The sequence below is a fragment of the Antechinus flavipes genome, chromosome 3 (genome assembly GCF_016432865.1).
Source record: "Antechinus flavipes isolate AdamAnt ecotype Samford, QLD, Australia chromosome 3, AdamAnt_v2, whole genome shotgun sequence".
NCBI classification, from domain to species: domain Eukaryota; kingdom Metazoa; phylum Chordata; class Mammalia; order Dasyuromorphia; family Dasyuridae; genus Antechinus; species Antechinus flavipes.
Genome location: NC_067400.1, coordinates 503,414,600 through 503,440,946, shown reverse-complemented (window position 1 = coordinate 503,440,946; position 26,347 = coordinate 503,414,600). Strand labels below are relative to the sequence as shown.

The 26,347-nt window shown below is 35.0% G+C and overlaps 1 protein-coding gene across 1 annotated transcript in view; it reads left to right on the top strand.

The window, feature by feature from the left end:
* The window catches only part of EXPH5 (exophilin 5), a 105,078-nt gene extending 83,261 nt beyond the window's left edge, over positions 1 to 21,817 (top strand). The window contains exons 5-6 of the mRNA XM_051986939.1: positions 9,006 to 9,138; positions 12,717 to 21,817. Of these exons, the coding sequence (XP_051842899.1) occupies positions 9,006 to 9,138; positions 12,717 to 18,367 (5,784 nt within the window). The 3' untranslated portion in view covers positions 18,368 to 21,817. The remainder of the gene's footprint in view (positions 1 to 9,005; positions 9,139 to 12,716) is intronic.
* Positions 21,818 to 26,347: the final 4,530 nt, after the last annotated feature.

Genomic DNA, 26,347 nt, shown 5'->3' with positions numbered 1-26,347 from the left:
TAGCCATAATAATGAATGCACAGTTAATAGAGTGTAAAAGGGAGAAAGCTCAGCCTTAGCAATTAAACTGACATGTTTATATTAGTTATCACCTGTGGCCACTGGAATTTTTTTAAACTACTGGTGATCTCTAAAAGAGCTGAGATTTTTTGGTTCCTGGCATCCCAACAAGGCTTCCTGGGAAAGGAGAAAAATCTTCAGCTTTTAGAGATATATCCCATTATTTCCAATGTGAATACTCTGTCTCCCTGATTATCATTTTTATTAAAATTCAAAGCCATAGATAAGTGTAATTTTTATTAGTAAGGATAAACAGAAGTTTTTTCCCATCTTAGTGTAAGAGTTGGGCTCCTACTCAAATAGATTCATCCATAGATAGCACAGGAAAAGCTATTAGAAAATAACAAGCTCCCATTTTCTCATTTTACAATTGAACAAACACACCCAAAGAAGTAAAGCCAAAGGTCACATAGTATATAGGAGAGTCAAAGCTACGGCTGCTCACTAATTCAAGTTTCTTTCACTATATTATGTTGTCTCTTCTTACTACTTTGTGATATTGTGATCTCAATTGAATTGAATTCAAAAAACATTTATTAAGTGCCTGCTATAGGCCATAAACTCTACTATGCTCTAGAAATACAAATGCAGACAAAAAAAAAGTCTATATCTTAAATCACTTTACATTCTAATGTGGGAAAATGGCATATGCAAATAAAATTAAATATAAAATATAGATAGTAATTTCTAAGGAAAGACCCTAGCAACTAGTCATATACTGGGGCTGAGGAGAAGGAAATCAGAATAGATTTCTTGTATGAAGTATTCTAATTGACCTTTGGGGGAATCTGAGAAGTCTATAAGAGGTGAAAAAGGAGTGCATTATGGGTTTGGGGATGGGTATAGAATGTATATGCAAAAGCATAAAGATGGGAAAAAAAAGAATGTGGGGTTCTAGGAACAACATAGACCAGTTTGACTGGATTAGATAGTGCATAAAAGAGAGTAATGTGCAATAAAACTGGAAAGGTAGGGAGGAGCCAATCTGTGAATGGTTTTAAAAGCCAACTAGAGGACTAGTTCATGTATCATTCTAGCAGTAAGAAGGAATCATATGATCTTGAGCAAAAGAGTGACATAGTTTGGGCCTTTAAGAATATTATTTTAGAAGTATTAAGGAAAGAGTGTAGAAGGGAAAAACTAGAAGCTGGGGGGGGACAAATTCGGAAACTATGTCAATAATGTGAGAGGGAGACAATGAAAGCTTATAACTTGGGTAGTGGTTGTATAAGTGGAAAGGAGGTAAAATCTTCAAAACTTGGCAACTGATTACAGGAGTAATGGGGAGGAAAGAATCAAAGAGAAAGAGAAGTAATATACATTAATTAATCACCTAATATGTGTCAGGCATTATGCTAGGTGCTTTACAAATTTTATCTCTTTTGATTCTAAGAATCCTATGAGGTAAGTGCTATTTTAATACCCATTTTACAGTTGATATTAATCAAGGATGACTCCAAGTTTTCTAACATGAGTGACTAGAAGGGTAGTGGTGAGAAGTTACAGAAATATCGAAGGAAGAGGAAAGGATTTGGAGAATAAATATATTGAATTATGTTTCAGACATATTGAATTAAGAGTTTCCTATTGGACATTCAGTTATAGATTAAAGGACAGTTAATGGTACAGCACTAGAATTCAAGAGATAAACAAGGTATTACAGAGAGAGAGAGAGAGAGAGAGAGAGAGAGAGAGAGAGAGAGAGAGACAAAGAGAGAGAGAGAGAGAGAGAGAGAGAGAGAGAGAGATGGATGGATGAATGGACTGGGAATCATCTGCATTGAAATGATAGCTGAATTATGGGAATTTGTGAAATTACCAAGAAAAAACTTAGTGAGAAGGCCTAGAACACATTGCTCTAAGGTACACTTCCCCTCCCCCCCATATAGGAGATAAAACAAGGATTTCTTCAGCAAACAAAACTATAAAGAAAGAACCCAATAGTAGAAGAATCAGGGGAGTCGGGTATCATGAAAACAGAGAGGAAAGAATATTTGGGAAGATTCGATAGTCAGTTTTCAGTATTGAGAGATCAATAAGGACAGACAACAGGGCATCTAATTTGTCAATGAATAGATAACTGATACCCTAGGGAAGCAATTTCAGTTGAGGGATGAAGTCAGAAATAAGATTGCAAGAGGTTAGAAAGAGAATATAAGGTAAGAAAGTCAAGATGGTGATTTTTTTCCCCCAGGAGTCTGAAATGAAAATGAAGGGAAATAAAAAAATTAAGAAATGAGACCTCTCTCATCAGATCTTAGACAACCATATTACTTCCTTTTAGGCTAGTGTCCTTCAACAGTCTGCTTTCTCTTTATCTATCCCTACACGGCCTTTAGTCCCACCAAATGAAACTCCATGGTAATCTATATCTTCTTGTTGTCTTCATGGACACTCCCTTTTGCTGGAAGGCTGTCTAGGGGAAAAGTGCTACCTCTCTTTAACCATAGTTCTTAAGCTGAAAATGGATTGGGTATCTTATGAATTCCTCAGAAGTTTTCATTTCCTTTTCTTCTTCTCCGGAAAAATGCTTAAGGTTATCTTCAGTTAGGTCTACTACTATTCAAGGATTAGGCCAAAGAAGCCTAATGTATTTGGAGAATGCAAGAGAAAATGTAAATACTGGGGAAGTGATAATAAACAGTCTGGTCAACCATAAAGTAAGTTAGGAGCTGAATATTTGGAATAGATTATTCAGGCTTATTTTTGTGTCTCTTCCAATTGGTGCTTTTCTTTAAGTCTTTTCATATGTACATGTATCAGAGCATTAGCAGGAAGAAGAAAAATGATTGGAAAATCATTTAAGTGCTTACTATGTGATAAGCTCTGGGATAAATTGTAGGGAATTTCTTATACAAAAGCAAATAGATTCTCTATCCTCAAGGAGCTTATATTCTAAGAGAGGAAAACAACAAGCATAGGAAAGTCATAGCCAAAGAGTGGTGGTCAATTTGGGTTCAGAAAGTGAAATGGATTGAGTGGGTCCACAGGCAATAGATTTAGTACAATGGCAAATGATTATATCTTGGCTCCAGAATTGAAGAAACTGAAAGAGGGGAGCATTTCAGAGGAAAAGAGGAGAATAAACTCAAAACTAGGGAGATTTGGGTCCAAGTCCTATGATTGACATGTATTTACTGTGTGACCCTGGTATGATCCTTTCCTCCTGAAGTCACTTCAGTTTTGGATGCTCTAGTCCAGAGGTCTAAAACAGTCTGGGCTGCACCCCAGTACTCCCAACTGCAGCGTGAACCAGATTAAATGTAATAAGGAAATGTTGAATAAGATAAATAAAAAATACCATAAAGCAGATATTATTATATTTTTAAATTATCAATATGTGGACCACAGGGATACTTGGACTTCTATTTGAATTTGACAATACTAATCTAGGCAACTTTCTGACTTTTAGTCATAGAGAAAGTGTCAATTTGCATTGGTAAAGGGATTTTCTTTATCTAGTTATGATTTCATATGATTTCACATCTCAAGTCTCCCAAAAAATTTCTATTCAAAATAAAATGTGGCCAAAAAAGAAAATGCTACCAGATTATTATAATCACTGTCTTCATGAGAAAACACCCGAAAGATGACCAACATTCCAATTCAACAATTATTTTGTTAAGTGCATGCTGTATAAAAAGCATGTTTTTAAAGTGCTAAAAACAACTCCTGCCAGACACTGCTCTCTATCACTGGCTGAAAACTACTCCAAGGCTTTGAGACAAGGTGCCTGAGTTCATCACCCTAGTAGTATGATTTTATACCATTTTTTAGGACGCATAAGGTAGTTTAATAAATGGAACTTTTCCATAGAGAAGATAGAGGGAAACTACAATAATTCTTCTAAAATTAACTTCTTGGCTTTTCCTAAAGCCAAGATATTATCAGTAAATTTGAACTCTGATATCTATTCAGCAGCTGCCAAAGAAGTTCTCAAAGAATCCAGGGTTACTTCATAGTAAGATGTTTGACCAGTCATGTCTGGGTTGATAGAATCATAAAATCTTAGAACCGATAAGAGACTTTCTGGGAGAAGGGATATTGTTGGAGGTATTCCTTCTACTTCAAATTTTAGTCCTGACACTTACTGAATATCCCTGGTTAAGTCATTTAATGTCTTTATGACTCAGGTTCCTTTTCTGTCAAATGAGAGATTTGTATAAAGTAAACTTTGAAGTCCTTTAAAGTTTAAGATATATTCCCAAGACAGTCCATACTCCCCTTTTCTTTATATTCAGTCCTTCCTTCATTTAATCCATTACCTTGGCTTTCACCTCCATATGTATGATATATGTTTAGACCTGAGCTCTCCTCTGACCTCTAGTCCTGCATTTCTAAAAGTCTCTTGGACATCTTTACCTACATGCAACAATAGGAATTAAAAACCAACATGTCCCGAAGTGAATTAATCATTATTTATCTTTCTCATCCTTGTCCCTCCTCTCTACTTGCCTGTTTTTTTCATTCTTCTAGTAACTACCAGCTCAAAATCTGTCATTTTTTTCTTTTCTTTTTTTAAAAAGAATAATAGCTTTTTATTTTCAAAAAACATGCAAAGTTAATTTTCAACATTCACCTTTGCAAAACCTGTGTTTCCAAGTTTTCTCCCTTCCTCCTCACCTCTCCCTCCCCTAAACAACAGGCAGTCCAATATATTATAGTTAAACATGTGCAATTCTTCTAACTATATTCCCATATTTACCATGCTGCACAAGAAAAATCAGACCAAAAGGGAAAAAATGAGAAAAAAAAAAACAACCAAACAAACAACAGCAAAAAAAAAAAAAAAAAAAAAAAGGTGAAAATATTATGCTTTGATCCACATTCACTCTCCATAGTCCTCTCTCTGGATCTTTCTATCACAACTTTATTGGAATTATGTTGAATCATCTTTCTTGAAAAGAACTAAGTCTGTTAAGGACCATGCCTAGGTGACGAGGCAGATCAATTCTCCTAGAGCTTCCACAGTTATGAATCATAACATCTGAAGGAGTTGCAGGGCAGCCTTTACTGACACAGGTGTTGCTTGTGGACTAGGAACAAAATTGTAGTCAATGGTGATTTAGAGCATTTTTTTCATATGACTAGAAATAGCTTTAATTTCTTCATCTGAAAATTGTCTATTCATATCCTTTGACCATTTATCAATTGGGAAATGACTTGTATTCTTATAAATTTGAGTCAATTCTCTATATATTTTAGAAATAAGGCCCAAACCATGAATGTAAAAGTTTCCCCCCCCAGTTTTCTGCTTCCCTTCTAATCTTGGTTGCATTGGTTTTATTTGTACAAAAACGTTTTAATTTAATATAATCAAAATTATCCACTTTGCATTTCATGTTTTCTATTTCTTCTTTGACCATAACTTCCTTCTTTTTCCTCAAATCCTAACAGATAGACTGTCCCTTGTTCTCCTAATTTGCTTATAGTATCACTTCATTTTGTCTAAATCGGGTAAACTCCCAAATATTCTATATTACCTACAGTTATTTTAAATGAAATTTCTCTTTCTATCTCTTATTGCTATTACCAATAAAGAAATATCAATTTGGTTGGTAACAAAGAAATGCCAATAATTTGTGTGGTTTTATTTTATATCCTGCAACTTTGCCAAAGTTGTTAATTGTTTCTAGTAGTTTTTAAAATTGATTCTCCATGAGACTTATATGAACTGATGCTAAGTGAAATGAGTAGAACCAGGAGATCATTATACACTTCGACAACGATATTGTATGAGGATGTATTATGATGAAAGTGGATTTCTTTGACAAAGAGACCTAACTGAGTTTCAATTGATAAATGATGGACAGAAGCAGCTACACCCAAAGAAAGAACACTGGAAAATGAATGTGAACTATTTGCATTTTTGTTTTTCTTCCCGGGTTATTTTTACCTTCTGAATCCAATTCTCCCTGTGCAACAAGAGAACTGTTCGGTTCTGCAAACATATATTGTATCTAGGATATACTGCAACATATCTAACATATATAGGACTGCTTGTCATCTAGGGGAGGGGGTGAAGGGAGGGAGGGGAAAAATCGGAACAGAAGTGAGTGCATGGGATAATGTTGTAAAAAAAATTACCCTGGCATGGATTCTGTCAATATAAAGTTATTATTAAATAAAATTTTTAAAAAATTGATTCTCCATATATATCATCATATAACCTGCAAAAAATGATATTTTTATTTCCTTCTTACCTACTCTTATTCCTTCAATTTCTTTTTCTTTTTTTTTTTCTTCCCTTATTGCTAAAGCCAACATTTATAATACAATATTGAACAGTGATGACAGTGGGCAAACTTGTTTCATCCCTGGGAATTATTGGGAATGCTTCTAATTTACCTCCATTACACATCATCTTTTATTTTTCCATATCCCTTTCCCTACTAGATATCCAATCAGTTACTCAATCAAATTAATCTGCCTTGACAATGTTTTGCGTCATCCCTTTCTATTCACATGCCCATCATCTTTATTAAGACCCTGGTCTCTACTTTTCCTATGTAGATATAGATGTAGATGATCAAAAGATCAACTCTTTTGAATGATTTTGAATCTCTAGGAGACTTTAAAGGTATCTAGGGCTTAATATAACCCATATAATATCATCTGCAAACAGTATCATTTTGAAGAATATTATCTAAAGATTCCTTATTGAACTTGAAATCTTTCTTGGATCTTTTCCCATAACAGTGGTGAATATCTTATCAGAGTATATATGCCTTGTTTCATAACATTGATCAGAGCATTTATTGAACAAATATTGTCAAATCTTTCAAAGAATTTGACATATTTTTGATGGATGCTTGGAAGACACCTTGGAAGAGAATTTTCAAATCAAAAGCTTTGTTTACATTTTTCAGTCAATGATATGATATGATAGCATATCATACAATTGACTGAAAATGTAAACAAAAAGCTTTTGATTTGGGACAAAAATTGCTTTGAAAATTCTCTTCCAAGGTGTGGAAAATAACTCATGTTTCCTATTAATGTCTTCATCAAGGATTCAGACAATTGTATGTACAGATTATTCCCATAAAAATTACATATAGATGGGAAAGTAGGCATATAAATCAATAGTTGTTAATGGTCTTACTGTTCCCTTTTTTGGTATTAATAAGATGCAAGATTTCTCCCCAGAATTTTGGTATCTTCATCTGTTTTATGTACATTGTAATCAATTCTTCAATGTATCACCAACACAAATTTCCTTTCTGTATACTTCACCCAATTCAAGTGTTTCTACTGTTTTTATTCTATTAAGTGACATTTCTTCCTTTTCAATAAGTGTATCCAGAAATGTACTGTGAAAATTCAAATGTAGTGGTTCCTATTATTCTTGATGGTAAATAGAATTTGTCATAAAAATCTTTGTAGGTCTTCTCAATTGTTCATCTTTTTGTTCTTTTGAGTTTTATCCTTAAATGCTCTCAGGATGACTCTGGTTAGTTTTTGCTCTTGCTAACCTTTCTTTAAACTTTTTTTCTCTCTGCTGTCTATTTTTTGAGGTGACACTGCTCATAATTTTTCACTATTTTCCTAACTTGAGATTTTATGAACAAAATTATATTCTTAACTAGTGCTGTCTTTGTATTTTCTCTTGTTATTTACAATAAATTGAGTACTTACACATTAAAGCACTTTGTAGGCTCTTTTTTGGATCTTTGTTATGGCATATTATTCCTATCATTCTACATGAAATAAAGCCAACACCAAGACCAAAAATTTCAGCATTTTTTCCAAAGGAGTTGCTGAACTTTCAACTCAAGTTTTCACTTTCTTTTAATGCTTAATGAATTAAGTTAAATAGGGCTAAACCGTGTTTTTAAAAAAATTTTGGGTATTTAATAAGGACTTTTACTACATGTCTTCTATGTACCATTGTGTTAAACAATGGGAATACAAAGAAAAGCAAAACAAATAAACAAACAAAAAAGCTCCAACTTAATCCTTACTCTCTAGGAGTTCACAGTCTAATGGGATTTTATTTATATTAAAATATTCCTTAGTAATAGGGTGTTAATAGCCCTGTAGGTCTATTGTCATGTCCTTGGAAGATAAATACCAAAGGCAAACTTAAAATTTGAATGAAGTGGAGGACTGGCCTCTTCTATCTTCTGTCTTAAAGCTGGAAGGAAATTCAATGTTCAAAGAAATCTTGACTAGTCCTAAACACCAATTCTGTCCACCCCATACACTGGGCAGGGCCTTCATCTCTGTCAATAAAGAGAGTCATTATCAATGGACTTTTGGACAAGGGTTAAGCCTGCTATAGCCAGTGAGTCAACAAACACAATTCCAATTCCTACATCTAGTTTCCTTTTGAGATTACCTCCCAATTACATAAATATTTTGTATGTATGCAGCTTTTTGCATGTTGTCTCTCCTATTATTATGCTCCTTGAAGGCAAGAGTCTTTTTTTTTTTTTTTTTTTTTTTTACTTTCTTAGTGTCCCTTCCATTTAGCACAGTGCTGGGTATGTAAGGAGTACTTAATAAATGCTTGCTGACTTTTGCATCTGTTTTCAGTGAATCAAATTATGTTCAATCCTAGAGTAAGAAAAATTTTATTCCTAGAAATTGAATGGTCTGCCCAAGGACCCAGACTAAGGCTGTTATATTTGTTGATGAAGAATAATGGTATTTTTATTATGATTGAATTCTAAAAAGTAAATGGTGATATAGTGAGACTCATTAGCAATTTAGAGAAAAAAAGCATCATACATGGTATATGGGGAAGATGTATCAGGGAAATTACTTTGTAGATGGAAGGCTAATTTTTTGAATGTTCCAAAATTTCCCCAAAATGATATTTTTGGGAATATTCTATGTTGAAAACATTTAACATAGAAATTAAGTCTGTAGGCTTTGTCATGGAATGATATGTTTGTAAAATACCTAAAATCAATTTCTGCTTTTCACTTTAAAATTCACAGGCAGGAATATACAATTCATCATTAAACAGTGAATCATCAAATAAAGTGTTTCCCTCACAGCCTGTAAGAATGAGGGAAGGAAGTGGTCTGTCTCCATGGGAAGCTTCCCAGCTAGAGAATGAATTCTTTAATGGTAAGTTTGTGAACTGCTTCATAAACCTTTCTGGAAAAAAAAAAAAAAAGTAAATTCTAAGGTACTGTGCATGGTGAATAGCTAAATATATTATGATAGAAAATCCTCTGGACTAGGAATCAGCAGACCCCTGTTTTGGACCTATTTATGACTTTTAGTTTGACCCTTCAGTAGGTGGTTATATGAAACAATGTTAGATTTAGGAAGACCTGAGTTCAAGTCCTCAACCAGACACTTACCAAATGTGTGGCTACCATATGCTGGTATCAGCTCCTATTGGCTCTTTCAACCGATTGTTCAGTTTTCATTGACAGCATTTATACTTCCAAAATTGGCGAATACTAATTTACTTATGTCATTAAATGCTAATCAGGAGTTGATTTTTTTTGTTTTATTGATTAAATTTATTGTTTTAAAAAGTGATGGAAAGGGTATTAATAATGTAAATTGAACTTGAAAGCATGTCATCTGTTCAATTTGTTTTTTTTCCCTTAGAGATTCAGTTGTTACATATTTTTCAGCACACTCCTGTTGTGATCCTAGGCAAATCATTTAACATCTCTCAGACTCAGTTTCCTCGCCTGCAAAATGGGGACCTGTAAAATATTGAACTAAATGAAATAGCCTATGGTCCTTTCCAGTCCTAAAAGTCTCTGGTGTGTTGTTCTGATGCTTTTTACCTAAAATGTTTGTTCACAGGTTTATGAAAAAAAGGAGAGTAGGGAAGCAGTATGGCACAATGATAGAAAAGTTGACCTAAGTAAGAAAACTCTGGTTTTCTGGACTCAAGTCCTACCTGAGAACCTTTCAATGCTTTAGGCAATTCTAAAACTAAAAATTTTAGAGAGGATATTGATCTTCAATGCAAAAGGAATTTATTCCTTGAGAGCTCATTCTGCCAGTGATCAAAACCCAAAAAGCAAAGCATCAAAATGACAAGCTTCTTGTGAGTAATAACTATTGAGTCAATATTCCCAGATGAGATCCTCTAATATTCCTTTCAAATTATATGAGGTAGTAATAATGTTTAATGTTTAATCCTTTCTGGATCTAAATCTACAATCCTAGAACTCTATTCAAGTAGCATTCTAAATTTATTTTTATTGCCAGACTATTATCTGTAACCATTTGAAGAAATAATTTGTTTATAATCATTAAATGATTAACCTCTAAGCGGTATAACTTTAAAGTTCTGAGACTAGTTCCATAAGTCCACAAAACATTATCTTTTATATATAAAACATTTTTGTTTCCAAACAATTGGGTCCTTTGAAAAGTAATTGTACAGTCATTCACCTTCAACTTGAAGAAATAACTGAAATGACCTGAGATCAAGAGAGTGACATCACTTCAGTTCATGATGTCATTTCAAGCCTCTAGCATAAAAAGTTCAGAGAGGTCTGACAGTAAACCTGCGGAGCTCTAGCAAGAATCCAACAAGATCAAACTCACCCAGAGGAAGTCAGAGAACCAGGCCTGCTTGTGGAAGGCCAGCTTCATTAATGGAAGACGGCTGTTTCAGGCTATTTTGAAAACACAGAGTCGTGAGTAAAAAATCTTTATGAATTTAGAATTCTATGGAGAAACATCTGAACTGTCTGTCTGAAGTACTAGAAGGAATCTGCTGCCAGTTTTAATAGCCAGTGTCTTGCCAGCACACAAGTGGGTTTTTTTTTTCTTTTGCTGCATATTTTAGTGTTGTTTATTCCATTTAACTAATAAAGAAAAACAATTTTATGGACTTGGATGAGGAGCATCACTGGGATAATAGATATAGAGCAAGCTTGCAGGTAGGATGATGTGGGTTTAAGTTTTATCTCTGATCCAAACTAACTGTGTGATCCTTGACTTCTCAGTGTAACTCAGGGAAACTTCTAAGACTTACAAGTTATAGATCTGTGTCAATGGAAGGAGTTCCCTATATCCAGAAGGTCAGCCTAAAACTGGTTTTCAGTGACTTGAAATAATTATTTACAGCATATTTTATTACATGACATTTCTACATTTATAGATCTGTAATTTCAAGGTAAATGATATGATACATGTAAAAAAAAAAAAGTGCTTTGAGAACCTTAAAGAGGTTTTTAAATGTTGACCCACGGTGATGATGATAATGATGATCCCTTGAAGACTTCTTAGTTGCCTTTTCTAAGATTCTTCTTGTTCCCTTCTGCCAGCTGAGGCACTCCAAGCAGCCTCAAGGGCAAAGTTCAGGGAACTGCTGACAAGTCATATCAGGATTTTCCTTAATGCATTAAAAGTGACAGTAATCTCTCCACAAACTCAACTACAGATGCAATTTCCATTTATAAATTAGAACAAACTGTATTTGTTCCTAACTGTTAGATCAGAGGAATGCTTTATCCTGATTTCAGCAAGGCATTTAACCAAGCCTCTCTTGATATTCTATAGAAAAGAGAAAAACTTGAATCACATGGAAGGATAGTTGTTATTTGGATTTACAAGTGATTAAACCAAGAATTTTCATGAATAAATCAATGTACCAGTCTGGAAGGAAATCTCTAATGGATTGCCTCATGTCAGGGCTCAATTTTATTCTGTCATACATTTTTAGTGATGACTTATTAGGATTATTTTATTTATTTATTAGGATTTATTAGGATTATTTATTAGGATCAAAGGGATTATAGACTATGGAGCCTTTGAAGTTACCTAACCTAATTCCTTTTTTTTGGAGTAAATGACAATTTAATTTAGAGAGGTTAAAGACTTGTTCTAGACTATACAAATAGTAAACTGACAAATACCAGATTTGAACCCAGTTTCTCTTAAGTCTATACATAGAACTCTTCCCCACTGTTGCCAAGTTCATCATATTTACAGTTGACATAAAGTGTGGAGGGATGGACAATTTATCAGATGACAGGACCAAGTTCTTAAGAGCCTAACAGGATAGAACAATAGATTCTAAAAGATAAAGTTTTTTGACTAAAGTCATCCAGTTAGAGAACAGAGCCAGGCTAATGAGACTCTTTTTCCAAGGTATGACATAAAAGGTAATGTACAAAATTCAGGCTCAATTAGAAAACTAAGAAACCATGACCTACAGCCTACTTCATCCTTTGAATAACACAACTCTCAGTACTTACTAAAACTATTACAGAATCTTTGATGGGGGTGGGGAGTGGGGGGAGATGGATATTCTTCTGATATATTCTACTCAGGTACTCTATCACTCTATTACTCTCTTTCTCTCTCTCTCTGTTCATGTGGGTGTGTATCTCTCTCTGTCTCTCTATCTCTTTTTATATATATATATATATATGTGTGTGTGTGTGTGTGTGTGTGTGTATTTATGTATATATACTCTATCACTCTATTACTGTTATTATATTTTTTTAAAGCAAAATACCTTGAAAACACAATGAAATGTAACTCATTCAATTATTATTACATTTAAGATGATACATTGCAGGTTGAATCCTAAATGAGCATGCTTTGTTGGAAAAGGCATTGTATAAATGCCTATAAATAAAGGTATTTGTATAAATAGAAATTAAAATTAGATTATGTAATCACTTTACAAAAGGAAGTTTTAATTACTTTTATCCTTTTAGTTTTAGATGACTTGGACAACAAACTAGCTCAGGAACAAGCCCTAAGTTCAGCAAATACAAGAACACCAATCCACTGTGGACTCAGAGCACAGATCCGTCCTTTTTATACCACTGGGAGCAGAAATGGCAGTCTCATGGTGGGACATAGGAATAACTATGGTGAAACTTCAACTTCATCCATCTATGACATCCTAAGACCATCAACTCCTAGAGAAGGTTTTAAAACTTTCTCCTATAGAACAAAAACCATTTATGATATATATGGTACAAGAGAACACACAGTCTCACAAGAGAAATATGTGCACAAGACTTTTGGCAGTTCATCTCTGTGTTCTGATAGAATACGACCCTCAGTCTCTCCTACTTTAGGACATTTCACAGCAAATAGTCTACATCTGCCATCCCACGCTCAAAAAAAGAGTGTTTTTGTACCAAGGAGCCATCAGCAAAGTCCAAGAAGAACTCCTCTGTCATCCATTGTATGGAACAGGCCACATTCTCCTGGAGATATTCAGGACCAGGAAGAGTTTCCGAGGGCACAGTCCCCAATGGAAGTTGACCCCATCCATCAGGATACAAGACCTCAAGACAGTGGGCGATATGAATTTTATCGTTCCAGTAATTCATACCAAAGCATTAGGCTACGTGCTCCCAGGGATAGAGCAGCCAGTCCTGAGTCACTTGAGAATTCTGAAAATATGCCCCTCCACCAACATGAAAACAAATTCTCAAGGTTATACTACTGGAATACCGTTGGTCCTAGAGGACCAAAAAAATTTGGAGGAAGTCCTTTTCAGAGCAAAAAAGAAGAGTCTCCATTCTTGTCCAACTTTTACCAGAGAAACAAAGAATTCATATCTTCTGACAGAGACATTGAAATGATTTTGACCGATGTAAATGAGGGGTCAGCTGTCCATAATAATAACACTCCTGTACCATATCAATCTTGGAGAGCAAATTTCTTCAGAAATCAAGAAGAGTCAATTCACAGAGAGCTTAATTTGCAAACATGTGTTTCAAAAGATATGAAAGTCCTATCACAAGATAATAGTAACCAAGCAGTCTTTAACAAAAGATATGAACATTTGCACACATCCTCCATGGATACAACAGAAAACAAATTCTGGGTTGCCCCAGATATTTACTCCCAGAGTCAAGTCAGACCTGGTATGCTAGTAACTCAACCAAAGTGGCCTCCAATGGAAGCAAATGCCGATTCAGAACCTAACTTACCTAAAACCACTCAGAATTTGTCATCCTCAGCCCAGACTTCCCCACCCTTAATTCTACAGAAAACAGAAATCCCTCAAAGTTCTAACATCCAGAATACTGCCACTAGACTATGGGACATCAAAGGGGTTATTCCTGATGAATCTGCCTCTCTTCCTTTAAGAAGCCAAATAGAACTTATTGAAACCAATGGTGACTCTGTCTCTGTTGCCAGAAACCAAGCAAACACTGGGATCCCTGAGTTGAATCCTGAGAAAGACTTGACAGAAAAAGTGAGGCAAGTAAACAAGGTGCATGAGACAGGCCAGGCAGACAAAATGTTGCCAGTTATTTCTCAATCAATAATTACTGAGACTACACCTGATTATCGACAGTGTCTTTCTACGGATTCAGCCACCTTTACCAGCAATAAATTTGTTTTTAATGCATCTGTCTCTAGGGGTTCAAAAAAGTCAACTGGAGTCTTTGGCAAAAGGGATATTTCCAAAATTTACATATCAAACAGAGATAAAGCAAATGCACTTAAAAAAGAAGAAGATTCTATCACAGAAAGAAAACCAGATTTGGGAACTTCATTTCCTTTCTCTCAGGAAAACAGAACATCATTATCTTTTCCCAAACAAAATCAAAGTTGTCAGCAAGAACCTGGGATAAACAATGCTGGCATAGAAAAGGAAGAGTGGAAACTGGGAACTGCCAATGATCAAACCCTAGAGTATCCTAGAGAGTCATTTCTTTTAGATTCTGAAGATATTAAATTGAAAAATGCTCCAGTCCCTCCTGTCAACTGCATCAAGATTGCTGAAAATCAAGTCCTATCAGACCATTCCCTAGAATCATCACCAGATGATGGTCAAGGTCCCCCATCATCTTTTTCTCCCAATAGCCCTTCCTTGGCTTCTTTAGTAACTCCCTCAGCTACTTCATTAAATTCCACATGTAATACATTAGTAGAAGAGGAAATGTTCTCAAAAAAGAGTCTTCTGGGAAAAGATCCATCTCAAGGGGAAAGTGAAAAAAATAAATCTTCTGGTAACAAGAATCAATACAATCAATTATCACTCAGCTCTTCAGAAAATCAGGCTACTGAGGATATACAAGGACTTGATCATCATAAAGTGAAGAATGCTGATAAATGCTATCCAGACCATCCTTTCAGTCTTGGGAGAGGAAAGGGGAAAATAAGGCGCCGGGTATCATGTATTGAGGAGTTAAGCAAATCAGGAAGTTTCTTGAGACAAGAGAATAATGACAGTAGTGACATAGTCCCTGATCAGAGCAATTCCCAGTCTTTTGAGCCCGTTGACATTTATTGTACCTTCCCAAGAAAATTGACCAGTTTTCTAATAAATGACAATATAAAGTCAGAAAAGAAGATAATGTCCACCTCATTTAGGAAAGGACCCCCTCCATTCCAAATAAAGAACATGGAAGATTCACTAGAGAAATGTTTCTCAAATAAAAACAATTCCAATTCTTCTGAACCAGATAGGCAATGCTCTCTGGACTCTTCCCCTTTAAGGCCCGCACCTGTAGAGATGATGACAAACATTAGAAATGTACCTACTACTATTAGGAAAGGACCCCCTCCATTTGAAATCAAAAGGACTCTGTCCAGGCCCTTCATTACATGTTCCTCAGGTAGAGTAGATAGAAGAGATATATATGGCCTAGAGACAGAGCCTTCTATTTTAACACCAAGGCCTGAGGAGCTGATCTCTACCACCCAGGAAAATAGCCCATCAATTAAAGATTGTTCTTTACAACTAGCCAAAGATCATCCTCACGCAGAAAGTTTTCAAGTCCACTCTGAAAATCAGAGCAAAATAGCTTCTTCCCAGACAGATAATTTTGTAAATACATTTTCCCTCCCTGATGAAAAACATTCATCTTTTCCAACAGATGTGTCAGTAAAGGAAAGTGGAAAACACCTACATAAATATAAGACAACAAGCACAGTTACTGTTTCTGGTGATGAAGACAATGTAAAATGTCTTGAGGTGGTTTCAATCTATTACACTTTACCACGGAAATCCAACAAAAAATTATGTGATCTCCTTAAAAGTGACCCACAAAGTATATGTTTCTCCCCAGAATCAACTACAGTGGGGGATGCAACATTGCCTATTTCTCCGGGAAAGAAGAAAGTCAATTCTTCTTCAAAATCATTACCAGGAACACCTAAATCTCCACATGCATCTGTTAGCAGCATTCAATGGAGAAAGCATTCCTTCTCATATGACATTGAAACAGCATCTGCTTTACAGTCACCACATAGTCCATATACTGAGGCAGAGAAGCCCTCAGCAGAGACATTACAGGGAATGGACTTTAGGTTTTCTCAACTGGTTGAAGGTATTTCTCTTTGTAAAGAAGAATTTAATACTACAAAGAATGATTCAGCTAAAACAGTCTCAGATGATTTACAAAGTAAAAGTATGGATACCTTTTCTTTCATTCCTAGCCATCAAAAGGAACAAGAAAAATGGCAGAAGCACACCAGACATACCTCTGACTCACCAACAATGCTTTGTGATAAACTCATTAAAGAAGGAAAACTTGAAAATCCTGAAAAATCCATTAAAGTTTATGAAAGAGAGAGTCCTGTCATCCATAGCCATTTGGAAGATGATGCTAGTGACAGACCTTGCATAGGAGAAATCTTAGGGAAACATGGGCTTCACATAAACATTATGTCTATTGGAAGTGGAAATTGTCCTCGTGAAGAAGTTAATGACAAAATACATTCATTACCTGCAGCTATATCCTTCTATGATGATCTGAGAGAATTACAGCCAGAAGCTGCTAATGGGAAACTTAAAACAGATGACCAGAAAATAATTGAAAAAACATATTCTGCTTTGCAAAGCAAAGATTTATCCCTCCCTTCCAACTCTCTCAAACTTCAGCCTGAGGAGTTTTACTGTAAGAGTCAATCTGACTTAGAAAGATCATTGAGGGAACCAAAGGAAATATCTCAAGGAAGTGTTGCAGATAAGGATTTAATTATGTTGGATAAAGTAGGAGATGCCCAGAACACAAAGGCTAAAGAGAAAATGCAGGGGCTGGCCTGTGATCAATATTCACCTCCCAAGATAGCAAATGAAATTAAAAATGATTTGGGTTGCACCAAAGAAAAAATCAATTTAGAGAAAAGGAAAAATAGAACTTCTGTTAAACAAAAATTGGCAGCTTTGTCCAAAGTCAGTAGAAAGTTTTCAACAAAAGATATGAGCTCCAGAAGGCACATTGCTACTATTTTCCCACAAGAGGAAGTCAATTCTAATATCAGTGATTTATCTATTAGTAAACCAGAAATGTCTCCACTGTCAGCTGACTCCACCCTCAGGATCCCAGAATCCATAGAGGAATATAAGAAATTAGGCCCTAGAGAAACTGATAACTTTGCATTTCAAACAGCTAAAGTGAGTAAGACTGAGACCCCTCCTCAGTCTCATTTAGATTCCACCCAGAAACTTGTCACATATGAGAGTGAGCAAAAAACAAAGATCAACAATTCCAAACCAAGTAAGAACCAGGTTGAGAATGTAATCAAATCATCACTGAGCACCACAAACTCTGAAGATGAAATACTAGCAGAAAAAGGCAAATGCCCTCAAACTTTGGAGACAGGATATGAAACTATAGCCCAATCTAGGCTTTCCAACATGGGGAGAGAAGATTTTTCTGATGATCTAAAAAGGCTGAGCCTTCGGTTCCCATTTGAGACCAAAATTTCTGAAGAAAGAATCCTGCCACCTAGCTCTTTGTCACAGAGAAAAAAAAATTCACACCAAGAATGGGAGCCTGACTCAAATCTCTATCGTTCCAAGAGTTTAAAAAACATAAATGTACTTAGTAATCAGCAAGAAAAAAGTCAACCTCAGAAAATCCGTGAGCGCCATTTTTCTGCACGTACTTTTTCTGACAATGCTCAGGACAGATATAAACTTGGGAATGAAGTCCAAAGTGGGTATGGAAGACGGTTCCGATCTTTTTCTGAGCTTTCTGGCTGTGATGAAAATGACAGCTGGGGTCTGGGAAGTGATAGGACCAGAGCTCCTGGTCCCAGGTCTACAAGTTCCATCTCCAGACCAATTGACTATGGGATTTTTGGGAAGGAACAGCAGCTGGCTTTTTTGGAAAATGTAAAGAGATCACTCACAGAAGGGAGGTTGTGGAGGCCAAATTTCCTTAAGAATCCTGGTTTCCTAACAAATGATGTAAGTCAGCCTGCTAATAGACCTGAGTCACTAACCTCCAGTTCTCCTGACAGCAAAATACCAAAAGACAGTTTGTCTCCCAAGGGGCTGCTTAACATCTATCAGGATGAACTTGAGGTGCATTCAGAATCTGACACTGATACTACTACAGATGACGAGTACTACTTGGATGAAGCCGACAAGGAATCAGAACTCTAAGGTCTCTTTTCAATAAAGAGAAAAACTTTTTTTTTTTTTAATAGCCAATTATTATTCCCTGGAATTCAGGTTAAGCGTCTTTGTAAATAGCATTTTGACCATGAGAACTTAAGAGACAAAAGTCCTTATTCCAAAACAATCTAATTCCTCATTTTCCCAATACACCTGGATTCAAATAAACAACTTTGGCTTGTTTTGGGGGTTTTTCTGCTTACAGATAAGACAAATGTTTCTTCAGGAGATTTCACACTTCCCTGACTGTCATCATTAGATTATTTCATCTTCTCTATCTTTTCATCTCCAATTCAGCTTCTAGTTTCTTCCCCAAAAGATTAATATCACTAATCATCTAGCACACTCATGTTCTATTCTCTTAATATTATTTAAAATGATAGAAATTATGATAATGATAAGTTATTATTTCCCTCATAAAAGAAGATGAGTATTTCATCATCATTTGAGGACTTTATTTTTATGTTTTGGGGAGGGGGAAAATATAAGACTAGATTCTTTTTTTTTAAATTAACCTGATGTGTTATTATAGAGTTGGAGGCTAGAAGAATAGGAGATGATAAAGCTGGTGACTTATATATAAGAAACTAAATTAATTTAGGTACAGCATGCTAGATCAGGTACTGTACTCAACTTGAAGCCATGCAGATCTATGTTCAAGTTCTGTCCCTGATTCTAACTAGGTGTATATCTATGGGCAAGTTAGTCAATCTCTCTGAGTCTCAACTTCCCCATCTGTAAAATGAAGATAATATTACTTGTAGTACTCACCTCCCAAAGCTGTTGTGAAACTCAAATGAAATAATGTCTGGGGAGTGGTTTTCAAATGTTAAAGTTACTGTAGAAATGTCAATTATCATGAAAAGCCATCTAAGAGTGAGTTAACTGAGTGAACCAGGTGAGTTAATTAAACAGATCCAGGATGTGGGCCAGCTAGATATGATGTATGATAGTGAATTAGTTGCGTCATCTTTGTCTATGAAAAACACCATTACTATAGCACCATGGCAAGCAAGTATTTCTATCCTAAAACTGATTTAACTTTGCTATAACCTCGGTAACTTTTTTTAAATTTTCCAAATTTATTTCCAACTTTCCGTATTTGTGAAGTTAAAACTTCCAAGGGGCCAAATTTCAGTTCATAAGTATTGAGACAGAGAATTAGCTACATTCTTAAAATGCTGCCCATCCTAAGTAAAATTTCAAGATTCCTACATCTCTATATATCTAACTGGTGCTGAACCATCAGATTCTTTTACTCCAGGACTTTCAAAATTCTGTATACATCTAACTGGTGCTGAACCATCAGATTCTTTTACTCCAGGACTTTCAAAATCCTGACACTTTGGTTTCTTTCTAATTATTTGCTTAGACTGGAGTAGGATAGATAGCAGATAGCTTCAAACAGTTATGAAAGGCAATGCTAAGGTAAGGATGGCCAAGGTAAAAAATATTGTGGTTGAGATATCTTGATAGAGCTATCTAAGAAAGTCTATCTCTTGCTTCCTTAATCCAAAGTTGTATTGGTTCCTGTTTAATAGGAAACCATTTCATAGGAACATATATGAAAATCTTTTCACCCTGTTTCTAAATTCCTTTTATAGTCTGACTGATATGAATTTATATTCTTTATCCATTTCTCTTTTCTCCGAAAATATTTTCTTGTCTTTTTATTCTCTTATCTTCAGCTAATGATACTTGTTGGTATAATACTTAAAGATTCTAGGAATGTATGATTATGAGAAGGAAGTGTATTATTATTGTTATGTCTTCATCTTCATCTTGCCTGTAAGTACAGTACAGGCTGTTTTGCCTATTATATTCCCAGGAGTCTCAACTGTAATAAAATAGAGCAATTACCACAAATTCTGTTCTTAATTTAAATTCAAGTGTTCTAGTAACACAAAGCTAAACATATATTTATTAAAATTCATATATTTTTCAGTTGTCCTTTGTCTGCCCTACTCCTGCTCATTTTCTTGTTACAAATCCATATAGATCATTAAGAATAGATTTTTTGAAATGCAAAAGAAGCCTAATACTCTAAAGTTGAAAAACAAGTCTTCTCTGCCTTACAAATTCTATCACTATAAATGAGGCTGTATCTCTGTCACATCACATGAAATGAAGTTAAAGATTTTGAAGTCTAGAGTGTAACCAAAGTAGTAGATTTGGGGTTTAACAGTTATTCTTGGGCCTGAATTCTTTGCATTGGCTATCTATGGTCTAAATCTTGCCAGTAATAATAGTTTTCAACTTTATTACTTACTGTTAAACCTGGTTCAGAAGTCATAAAAACAGATTTATAGAAGGTATTATTCTCCTTCTCTCTTTGTATTTTATATAAAATACTTCGTTAAAGAAGTATAGTTATTTTATATGTATTTTAACATACAAATTGCTGCTCTTTTAAACTATGATCCTTTTTGGTGTATATAATATATATTAGTCCTTTTTATATTCCAAACTTGTTTTCTAAGAAATATTCCATGTCAAAATAATACCTGTGTACAGATGGACCAATCAAAAGGGAACACTAATGTGCACAGTTATAAAACAATTATTTTATGTATGTGGACAATGGACTCTTGTCATGAGTCATAGAGCATGTGGCTGATTTAATGCAGACTTCATTTGATCACATTTTAGAGAAACTACTTTAAATGGGTCATTCAGTATTATGAGGCTATTGGTTGTTAATAAACCCATAATTCTATTAGATTGTCTGATATGACAAGCAAATAGAATAGTCAGTAGAAATTCAACACATACCTGCACTGAAGCTAGTAGTGGGAGGAAGTCAAACTTATACAATGGTGAAGAAAGCTACTTAGAAGTAAAATTCTCAAATGAAGTAATTTTTTTTTTTGGTCATACCATAGGATAAGGCAAAGAAATCTTATTAAGAATAGTAGCATTATTGTTTCAGAATAATAATTTTATTTGAATCTATAGCCAGGTCCCAATTAGTGCAAATAATGAATCTCTTGAAGTGTTCACATTAAAATTCTCACTGGGCTGGAAGCAATTACGATGTTTTATACAATTTTAACTTTGAATAGTGTAAATTTGAATATGTGAGACCACTTAGAGAATTCATTATTCCACTAATTATGCCCTAAGCTATATCATGTACATATATATATATGTGTGTGTGTGTGTGTGTGTGTGTGTGTGTGTGTGTGTGTTTGTATATATGCATGTTTGTACAGATATTTTGTTTTCTCCAGCTTTGTAAATTTACATAGTCACTGAGGTATCTCAGAATGACTTGTATAACTTCTGAAACAAATAAGCCTTAATGCACTTTTTCTGAAACTTTTTCTAGTGGTCATTTACATGCCATTGCCTCTAAACCTTTTCCCTGAATATGTCAATGCCCTCCAAAATAATGTAATATTAAATAAATTCCTGTTTTCAAATAAATGGTCTAAAAGATTTGAGTGTTTCATTTGGCTTTTATTTCTATTCAGAATTAATAAAATTTGAATGAACTTCAGAAAAACCTCAAAATAGGTAATATTATTCAAATAAATGTTCCTAGTAACTACATATCTTATAGTTTTCAAATAAGAAGAGGTACAGTATGGGTAATTTCAAAAAGAATGACCTGCTTATTTCAACCCAGTGAGTAATTTGACAAGTTTAAGTTAGCTAGTCCAGCACCTGAAACTGTCTGGCACATAATAGGTGCTTAATAAATATTATATAGAATCAAAGGATCCTAGAACTCTTAAAATAAAGAAAAAAAGTGGTGAAATTGTACTTTGCTTCATTTGTCTTCCAAATTAACATATATAATTCTAATACTGACCATGACAGTACATAATAAGCATTTAACAAATGGATTGGCTGACTCTCAATCTATAATTATGCAAAATGGAGATGATCACAAGTGGAGATTATTGAAATTTGATTTACTACAATGAACTAATCCATTTGATGATATTCATGCAAAATGAAGGAAAACACCAGAAAAGATTATTAAGAGATGGGAAGAAAAAGGTTGAATCATATTTCTAGTTATTTTTAAATAAGGGGGCATTTAGATGAAGTTTTTTCACTTGCATGGAGTGCTTTTGAAATATGTGGCTTTTGGTTTCTTGAGAATAAAAATATATGGAATTAAATTTTGCTATCAGTCAGTTCCTAGACAACTCTGCTATAAAATTAATTACCTCTGGAATTAGAATTTTTTTTGAAGTTTTATTCTCTCACTACACTATCTAGAGTCTATATAGGGCCCTGTTAGGATAGAACTTTATTGTGCTTACAAATAATTTTTTTTGGAAACCAATATGGTAATTCAAGACAAAGTTTATGTGCATGCCTATGAAGTTGCCATTTCTAATTCAAAAAGAATTACTCAGCTACTTCTGTGAAAGCTACTTCTGGATTCATATCCAGCCAAAAATTCTAGGGAAAAGTAAAAGATGAATACTTTGGCTTTAGTCAACAAACATTTTTATCTCAAACAACTTAGTATCTTTCTCTATTTTGTTTTTATTTTTAATTCATTTTATTTGGGGAAAAAACAGTAAGGGGAAAAAAAAGGAAAACAGAAAAGGAATACAAAACAAAAGAGAACATTGTCAAGTGCCCAGCAGAATATCTGGGAGGATTCAAAATATATAACAAATTACCAGATCAAGAAAGTGTATAATTAGTAGAAGAAATTATATTCACGAATGTCCATTTTTTTCTTTACTTTCTTGTAAATTGTTCTTTAGTTCTTTGCTGTGCACTTTATTTTATTCTTTTTTCCCCCTTTCATAACCCCTAAGCAAGCTACAGTTAAGAAAAGATATATATATATGCACATACATACACATACACATCCTACATACACCCACATATCTTTCCTATCCTTGATGACCCTTAGTTTAATTCTGCTCCTAACTTTGCTATTATTTAACTTCTCCTTTCCCAGATCTCTTCTTTGTCTTCTTTTCTCATTCTTTGCTTCCCCATTCACCCATTTCTTCCTTTTATTTCTTTATAGATTTTGGAGGGTTCTATACCCTTCATAGTATATATTTGATATAGAGTGTTGCAATTTAACCCATTCCTGATTTGAGTAGGTTTTCAGAACTTCTCTAATGCCTCTGTGTCTGTTCTTCCTCTGCACTTCATTTGTAACACAAAATTATTTTTACCCCAATCTTTTTTTTGAGCTGTCGTATTGTTATCAATCTTAAACCTAAATTTCCCATGTAAAACAAACAATCCATATTGAGATCCTTGAAAATGATCTTTGATATTAGCTCTAATAAGTTAAATTTTCTATTAATTTTGAGTTTGGATGATAACCTGCAAGTTTGTTGAATGTTCATTTTTTCTCATTCAATATTATAGATAATTTTGCTAGATGTGATATTTCTGGCTGCAGGCCTAGTTTTTTTGATTGTCAATAGATATGATTCCAGGATCTGCGGTCTTTTATTGTGTCTGCTATTAAATCCTATACAATTCTAAGTGTAGCTCCAGTGTGTTTTTTTTCTGGTTTCTTGCAAAATGTTCTCTTTGATCTGGGAATTTCAAAATTTAACAATATTGTTCCTATTTGTTTTCCACAAAGAATTTCTTTGAGATGGTGATTGGTGGGTATTTTCTGTTTCTATTCTCCCCTCATATTCTATCATTCCAGGACAAATTTTTTGGATTATTTCTTGCATTATTGTGTCAAGATCCTTTTTTTGGTCACAACTTTCAGGCAATCCAATTATTCTTATATTTTCTCTTAATCTGTTCTCCAAATCTGTCATTTTTCTTATGTTTCACATTCTGTTCTATTTTTTCATTCTTTATAACCTAATTTTTTTGGGGGGTCTCTCATAGCTTCACTGGCTTGCCCAATTCTAATTCTCAAAAAGTTATTTTCATTTTTGAGACTGTACCTCCTTTTCTAGTTAGTTTTTTTTTTCAAAATTTTGTTTTTCTTGGATGATTTTAATCTTTTTTTTTTTTTTTTAGTTTTTCCTCAATGTTTCTCATTTGCTTTTTAAAATTCTTTTTTGAGTTCTTCTATAAATTCTTTCTGAACAGAGAACTATTTCACATTATACTTTGGAGTAGACTCTTTTTTTTTACTCCAGTGTCCTCTGAAAATGAAACCCAATCTTTCCTGTTTTCAGTATGTTTCTATGGTGGGATTCTTTCTTCTTTGCCAGTGCATTTTTTTAATGAGTGTAAGCACTTGTAATGGGCTGAGGCTTGAGTTGATGCACTGAGGTCCCAAACACATGAGGCTAAATAGTAATTGGACTATACTCTATTAATATATATACTTGGAGAAAGAATGGCCCCAGCCCACTCTTTGTGCAAGTCCTGATGTGTTGTATAGGAAATGACGATTTTGGTGGGTGGAGGCAGGGGAGTGGGAAGAGAGACTGCTGGCTGGCGTCTTGACACAGCTGCTCACATTGCTATCGCAACCGCCCTTCACCTCTGATCCCCCTCTCCTAGCTGGCTTCCTATTGCAGCTGCCCATATTGCTATCGCAATCCTTCTTTACCTGTACTGAGAATAAAGATTGAAGATTTTTCCCTTAACCTGAATTCCTGACTCTGGCTGATTTTAAATATGCAGTCATCACATTTGGCGCCCAAGCATGGGAACCAAGGACCCTACTTTCACTGAAGAAATCTTCAGTGACCAGCAACTTAGGCGAGTATAATAGACAAACAGGGAACTTATTTTCTTAAAGACCAAACTAGTAACCTTTTTTGGCTGAAATGGGACAGATGCTAGCTAAAGAGTCTCCATCCCCCATGCCAACCCCTCCACCCCCACCCACGAGTGGCGCTATAGAAAGCCTGCTTAAGCTGATAGAAGATCAAGGGCTACTTATAATTTGGTAACAGACAACTAGACTTCTGGGTACATTAAAACGCACCTCCCCTTGGTTCTTAGAGGAAGAGCAAATCTCTCCAGAAAATTGGACATTAATTGGGCAACAGCTCTCCACATATTACAATGAAAATGGTCCTCATTCAATTTCCATTGAGGCATTCTATTTATACAATATAATACAGTTGGCCTTAAGATACCGTATAAGTTCTAGAAGAAAAGGAAAAAAACTCTAGGAATAGCCAAATGGGGAAGCCTGAGATAAAGGAGGAAGACAAAGAACAGATTAATGACCATATCCTGACAGGGCATGGAGACTTAACTGAGGCTCAAGGGTGGGATGAATCTGAGGCAGCTTCAGTCCCACCTAAGGAGCAGATAATTGACTCTCCTCCATCAACTCCACCCTCCAGGATGGAGGGAAGAGGGATAGTAGGGGGGGAGGGGAAAGGGGCAGTGACAGCACCAGCACCTCCCCCCACCCCCCCACCCCGGCATCCAGCCACGCCTATGACTAGATTGCAAAAGGGACTAATTAAGGCCAAAGAGGAAGGGAGAAATGTATCAGAATTTCAACACCACATTTTTCCCGTAATTCAAAAGTTTAATTCTTCAGGTCAAGAAAGTAGAAAATCCGCTCCTTTTGATATAGAAATCCGCAAAGACCTGAAAAAGGCTTGCACTCTTTATGGGGCTATATCAGATGTTATTATAGAATTTGGCTTTTGAAATCTTGACCCTTAATGACTGGAAATCTATAGCAAGGATATGCCTAGAACCTGGACAAAACCACTTATGGCTTTCTGAATATAGTGAGCTCTGTAGGATACAAGCCCAACAAAATAGTCAAAGTGGAGTTCATGCTGCAATCATGTGTGACCTACTAACAGATGTCGCAGTACAGAGTAATTATTCTATAGCAGCATATGAGCAAATTGCTGTTAATGCTATCAAAGCATGAGCTTCTCTCCACAATAAAGATGACAAGGGTGAGGCCTTCACAAAAATAACACAAGGGCCAAATGAACCCTTTGCTGACTTTGTGGGACGTTTGCAGACAGCTATCTCAAGAACAAATGGGGAAAATGCAGTAACAGACATTTTGATAAGGCAACTTGC